The sequence below is a fragment of the Poecilia reticulata genome, linkage group LG18, assembly GCF_000633615.1.
Source record: "Poecilia reticulata strain Guanapo linkage group LG18, Guppy_female_1.0+MT, whole genome shotgun sequence".
Lineage (NCBI taxonomy): Eukaryota > Metazoa > Chordata > Actinopteri > Cyprinodontiformes > Poeciliidae > Poecilia > Poecilia reticulata.
This window is the reverse complement of record NC_024348.1, coordinates 63,097-69,168: the sequence shown is the minus strand read 5'-3', so window position 1 is coordinate 69,168 and position 6,072 is coordinate 63,097. Positions and strand designations below refer to the sequence as shown.

Below are 6,072 nucleotides of genomic sequence, written 5' to 3'. Positions count from 1 at the left end.
AAAACATAACAGGACTCAACTCAAACCTAACAGTTATGCATAGTATAATGACCGTCATTCCAGGATGAACACTCACTTTAGAATGAGTGTTCATCCTGGAATGAATTTGCCTCACAACTAGCAAGCTAAATACTCTGGTAGCACATACAGGCTACCAGATTCTGAAATATCTTATTGGTCAAAAGACATTTGATTATTGGTCAAAATGCATTGATATAAATTGAYTGGTAACTGAATTGGTTCTACCTCTTTCTAAAACCAAAGTAGAAAACGGCCCATAAAATAGGACTCAGCAGTTTTAAACTCAATACATCAGTTTGACCAACAAAAATAAAATCTATAAAAACAAGTTTTGTTCTTCTTGAACATCTCTCTACATCAGTGCAACAGTTTGATCTACAAAATAAATAAAAATTATACTTTTCACATCTAACAGACCTTTAGCTCCTCACTGTTAACTCAGTCTCACTTCCAGCTCTGCATTCAGTAACTTACCAAACATGAGCCATAAAAACACTGAAGCAAAAAGACTAAATGTTTTTATTCTCCTGTCATTTTCAGCCACAAACATTTAACTGAAATATCTACAGATATGTGTTTCTGTCTCTGCCTCCCTCTGACTTTCTGCAGCCTGATGTTCCTGCATGGATTCATGTATAACAGACACTACAGTGTCAGAATGTGAACTAAATATAAAAAGTATGGTTTTATCATACAGAATGAGAATTTAAACAAGTCAATTTTCAGATGTATACATTATTATACATCTCAACTTTATTTACTGTGTAGCAAATAGTTACTCTCCTSAAGCACGTTTCTTATTGTCTCCTAGCCATTACCCTTATGGTGTGGAAATAATGAAAAAAATATTGAAACGTTGAAAGAAATTAACCTGACATCAGTCTTCACCTGTTCTCCTTTCTGGTTTTATTGAAATTAATATAATTTTATATCTTCACACCCTGAAACTCCACCTGGCTCTCCTATGTCTTTCCTGACCTGCTCCTCTCATAATAAAATAGTTTATTTAAAAATTAAAAACAGTTCATACATATTTCAATAAACTAAATAAAATTCTCACCAGTTTCTTCACCTTTCTTCATCATTCTAGCACTGCTGTTCTCCTAAATATAATATAATATAAAATAAATACATGTTAAGTGGTCAGTATGATCAGGTGTTGCTCACTKTAAATAATAAAAAGGTTCATTTTGCTGCTGTTTCAGTCTCATTCTAAATCATTGTTACTCGACTAGCTAACTTTTAAACAGCAGTAAAATTTTGGACATGTGACTATCCGAGAATTAAAACCGCTTAACCAAAAATATTTAGTTCTACATATAAAAGTAAACTGACAACAAGATGTTATAACCGAGTGATATTCATGGCAATATTCCTGACAGACACTTTACCTGCTGCTGCCTTTACTATGAGCAGTTCAGAGGGGGGAGGGGAGGGAAGCGCTCTGCTGCATGCGCTGTTATGCGCCTTCAAAATAAAAGCAGCAAAGAGACGACAGCAAAGAGATCCTTTCTCTTTCCAATATTGCTTGAAACCTGAGGCTGCTTAATAATGTCGATCATCTTTCTTAAGTAGATTTCCTTTAATTGAGCTCACCAGACAAACTAATCAACCCAGCTCTCTGAAATTAATTATAGTGATTCAAAGAGCCCTGACCATCTATTATATACCATGTATAAATTTAATAGCACAACAAAATGTTTTATCTTTATGACACTTAAATCCAGTTTGCATAATAATTTGAAAAATGATGTACTGTTTTAGAAGAATAAAACAATATGAACCAAATTCTCATCCGTTCTCAAACACACCTGAATCAAATGAATACCTCATTACTAATTTTCTCCAGAGCTGAAGGACTAAATGCTGGTGATTGAATTCAGACTTTTGTTTATATTGGAGAATGACTAACAGTGACTGGTACAATGTCCAGCGTCTGTCAGCCTGCAGTGTGTTTTTTGTGTTGTTTCCCCCCCCAAAAAATAACACAACACAAAAAATGCATTTATTTTGCTGTTAAAAGAAGAAATTTGTAATAACCTGAGCATTTTTTTAACCTAAAAATCTCTAACATAAATCACAAATATGCATACGGAGTTTTAAAAACCCTACATGATTCACTGATTGCCTTTGTATCTACCCTGTTAAATAAACATATAAAAACTGTGTACTTTTGGAATTGTATATTTATTCACAGACTGTCTAATAATAAGTCATGTACTGCTGGTAAGAGATCAACTAAAGGGCCCTTGATTCTCACTACTTATGTCTGTTTAGGAAGCGAATAAGTGGGTGACACTGACAGCTGGGAGGAGATGTACCCAGGACATGGTGGACATGAACCTGCTACGTTACAAACACACTGGTCATCATGCTATTAGAACACAGGACTTCTTTGTTTTCCACCTGATGGATGGAAAGAATCAATCACCACCACAGCACTTTCAGATTTTTGTCAAAGAGCTGGAGAAAGGTGATGGAATTTATTTTTACATTCTTGACATGGGTTGAGATGAAATTTGTTTCTATTGATATTCCTGCCAGTATACATGAGCATCGCAACTACAATAGTGTTTAAGAAGTCATTCTAGAAGGAAATGTGATGATAATTAGAATATTCAACTGGACAGGCAGAAGAGCTATGCAGACCAGAGTAATATTAACTCATCAAATGGTCACAGTCATGAATGAACTGGAAAGATTCTGTGATGCAGTAAACCTATGGGGGAATTTTCCTGCCATAATCCAAGAGCACATTTTCAGTCTGAAAACAGCATTTCGTGTCTTTTCTTCTGAAAACTTTTAACACTTTTGCTTACATTTTCATTTTGAAAGCAGAACTTCATGTCTTTGTTCTCAGAACTTGTAACACTTAGGCTGCATTGACACTGCAGCCTGAAGTGACCCAATTCTGATTTTTTTGTCAAATCTGATTTTTTTTTTTTTGCTGGGGCCGTTCACACTGCCAAACATATGCGATCAGTATGTGTTCTCCAGTGTGAATGGGCAACGACCTGAAAGTATCCCGTATGTGCAGTAGAGGGCGAAATAGTGCCAGTGTTTTGCCAGTCGCCATAAAAGGAAGAAGTGCTCAGTGTTTGCGGAAGTAAACGTGGAGGCTAACGATGGAGCATAGCTTACACATTTGAAGTTGTTGTCCGACCAGAGCAGCATATTAACAACTTAATCCTCATATAGTCCGTCATAGTTGTTGTTATTCTTCCTACTTGCGTGCATCAGGACCCAGAATAGGGAGATTTGTTGAGTGTTACATGTCTCAGCTGGGTCGAAACAATTGTAACAAATGATGTTTATTGATGTCTCCGCTTCTCCTTTCTTCTGAGTTGAAAGCCTTTAAACATGAATAGCTTCAGTGAATGAAGGAACGACTGCTGTCTTCTTCCCCAAACTGTCTCTTTAATTACAAATTCTCGAAATCATGAAATCATACAATGAATTCCTTTGTGCAATCATGTCCAAATGTCCTTTTGTTGTACTAAAACAACAATATGGCTTCCACTTCAGTGAACAGCATCAGCTCCCACCAGCTGTGACGGCATCAAAGGGTGAACTCAAAACAAGTCAACAATAAATTTAAATCTCACAGATTTACATAAAAAGAACACCAATTTCTCAAGTGCAGCGAAATTTTAAGGGTACTAATTTCTTTGAATTGTAATAATTCTGAAAGAATTAATCATGTTATTGGTTATATAATTTAACATGGACTTTAAGCTCTCATAAGCTTTGAATAACTGTATGACTGAATCAGTCAGTCATACAGTTATGACTGTACAGTGGAATCGATTACATAGTAAGGAAAATTGTAACATCTATAATAAATATTTAAACTGTGATAAGAACTGATGACATGTAGCTGGGAGTAACCTTAACACTCCTACATATTAAGCACTCTTCCTTTTAAAAGATAACAACAGACCACAACACGTCAGGATACCACCGTAACCTTAATAAAGTTGGATTGGGGAGTGGAACGCAGCTTATAGATACACGTAGCCATCTCTAAAACGGTCGTTACAGGTAAAATCTCGCTAACTGTGATTATTACAGAAATCACTCTTTTTTTTTTACGTTTAAACACATCTAAGCATGTGATTGCGAAATCAGTACCGAATTAATTTGTCACTTTACATTTTAGGGGGGACAGTTTTCACCAGCTTCACTACTAACCTGTAAACATGAATAGCTTCAGTGAATGAAGGAACGACCGCCGTCTTCTTCCCCAAACTCTGTCTGAGGAGTGAGGAGGCGGGGCTCCCCATTTTGGCCCCCTTGTGAAACACTGTCTGCATTTTGATTCTTTTTTTCCCTATTTTATTTAACATGGTATTTTAGACAATTTCAGTTTAAAAAAATGCATATATAATACATTGGAATACTAATAACTTATGTGATGGCTTATACTCTTAAGCAGATTTTTTTGACTACATTAACAAGCAGTGATGACATAGTTACTTTGAAAAAGTAACTTTAATCGGATTACTGATTACTACTTGAAAAAGTAACTTAGATTACTGATTACTTGATTTGGAAAGTAACTAAGTTACATTTAAAGTAACTTTTAGTTACTTTCAGCATCTGCTAGCAACAACACTCCGCCACCTGTAAAAATTATATCGATCTTTGCCAATACTTAATTGTAAGTTATTTTATAATGATAACATCAACAATGTGTCTCCACTTATAAGGTTGAACTGAAGGGGAGATTATTTCATGGTTACAACAGTACACACAAAAAAAACCCCTTCCCAGTCACCCCTAATGCCCCAGGTTGTGCATTAGGGACCTGCATTTTGTGTCAGAGCGCAGCTCACATCGCTCCTCCAGCCGCTCCACAACTTAGATGTCCCACTGCACAGGTTTGTGACACTTATCTTAATATTAATAATAGCATTTAGATGCACAACTTTATGGACACGTTCATTCGTGGTTGTTTTCACGTTTATTGCGCTGTTCATATTAGTCTCAATGTTTGCAGTTTTCTGGAGCGCAACGCAAAGCTTGACGTCATTCACAGGCAATATTGTTAACTGTGGCCATGGATGGATTGTAAAGGTGCGGGATAATAACCACTCCAGAAGGGAATAGTGTTAATCTTCCTTTAATGAAGATAACCGAACAGGAGTACAGCTGGATGGTTTGTGCTCTAACGCCTATGTAGACTAACTTTACACATCCACACCAGCAGTGAGCATCAAGAACTAACACAAAAAAACATTCCCCCCGGAACACACAACCGCTGCATGTAGAGTTCCGTTAACGAGGTAAATGCATAGTAACACACTAACTCAGATCGGCCTAGCCAGTATGAGAAATAATGCAGGCATAGGCAGATGCATACAAGTACTACACTACCCGTCCTTTCAAAGAACATCGAACTACTATGGCATGGCTAAGTTTTACAGCCAAATGCACACTTGCAACATTACTAGTGCAAACTTTAAGGTTACTGGAGCAAACAGTTTTTTTTGTTGTTATTTTTTAACTTTCAACACCCTGCTTGGAATTTTACCATAACTCATCTCTTAATGAGGGATAATTATTCAGTCCAGTCATTTTGATAGCGGGCAGGGGCCCATATTTCTTGACCCATATGAGTCTTTTGAACATGGGTTCCTTGTTTGGTCTTCTTCAGATTGAGAGATATGTAGTTCATCTTGCTGCCGATGTTGCACAGCCTGCAACCTGACGCTTGCCTTTTTGCCTTAGACTGCAAAAAGTCCCCTTTCAAAAACAAGAAAAAAAAGTACAAAATAGGGTATAATTTTCTTAAAATAAGAAAAATTATCTGCCAACAGAACAAGAAAATTTATCTTGTCAAGACTTTCTAAAACAAGGAAAAATATCTAACCAAGATGAACCTACAAATATCTTAAAATTAGTGTATTTTTACTTAAAACAAGCCAATTTTACTTATACGAGTAAAGATATATTATCTAATTTTAAGAAAAATAATCTCAAGTAAAGAAAATTTTACTTGACACTGAATTTCTTGAAATCAGCATATATATGCCTAAAACTAGTTTATTT

General features: G+C 36.0%; 1 protein-coding gene across 7 annotated transcripts in view; it reads left to right on the top strand.

The window, feature by feature from the left end:
* frem1a (Fras1 related extracellular matrix 1a) overlaps nt 1-6,072 on the top strand; it is a 173,288-nt gene that overhangs the window by 104,310 nt on the left and 62,906 nt on the right. For all 7 annotated transcript variants that reach the window (XM_017310424.1, XM_017310426.1, XM_017310425.1 and 4 more), the window contains one exon: nt 2,299-2,494. In XM_017310424.1, the coding sequence (XP_017165913.1) occupies nt 2,299-2,494 (196 nt within the window). The remainder of the gene's footprint in view (nt 1-2,298; nt 2,495-6,072) is intronic.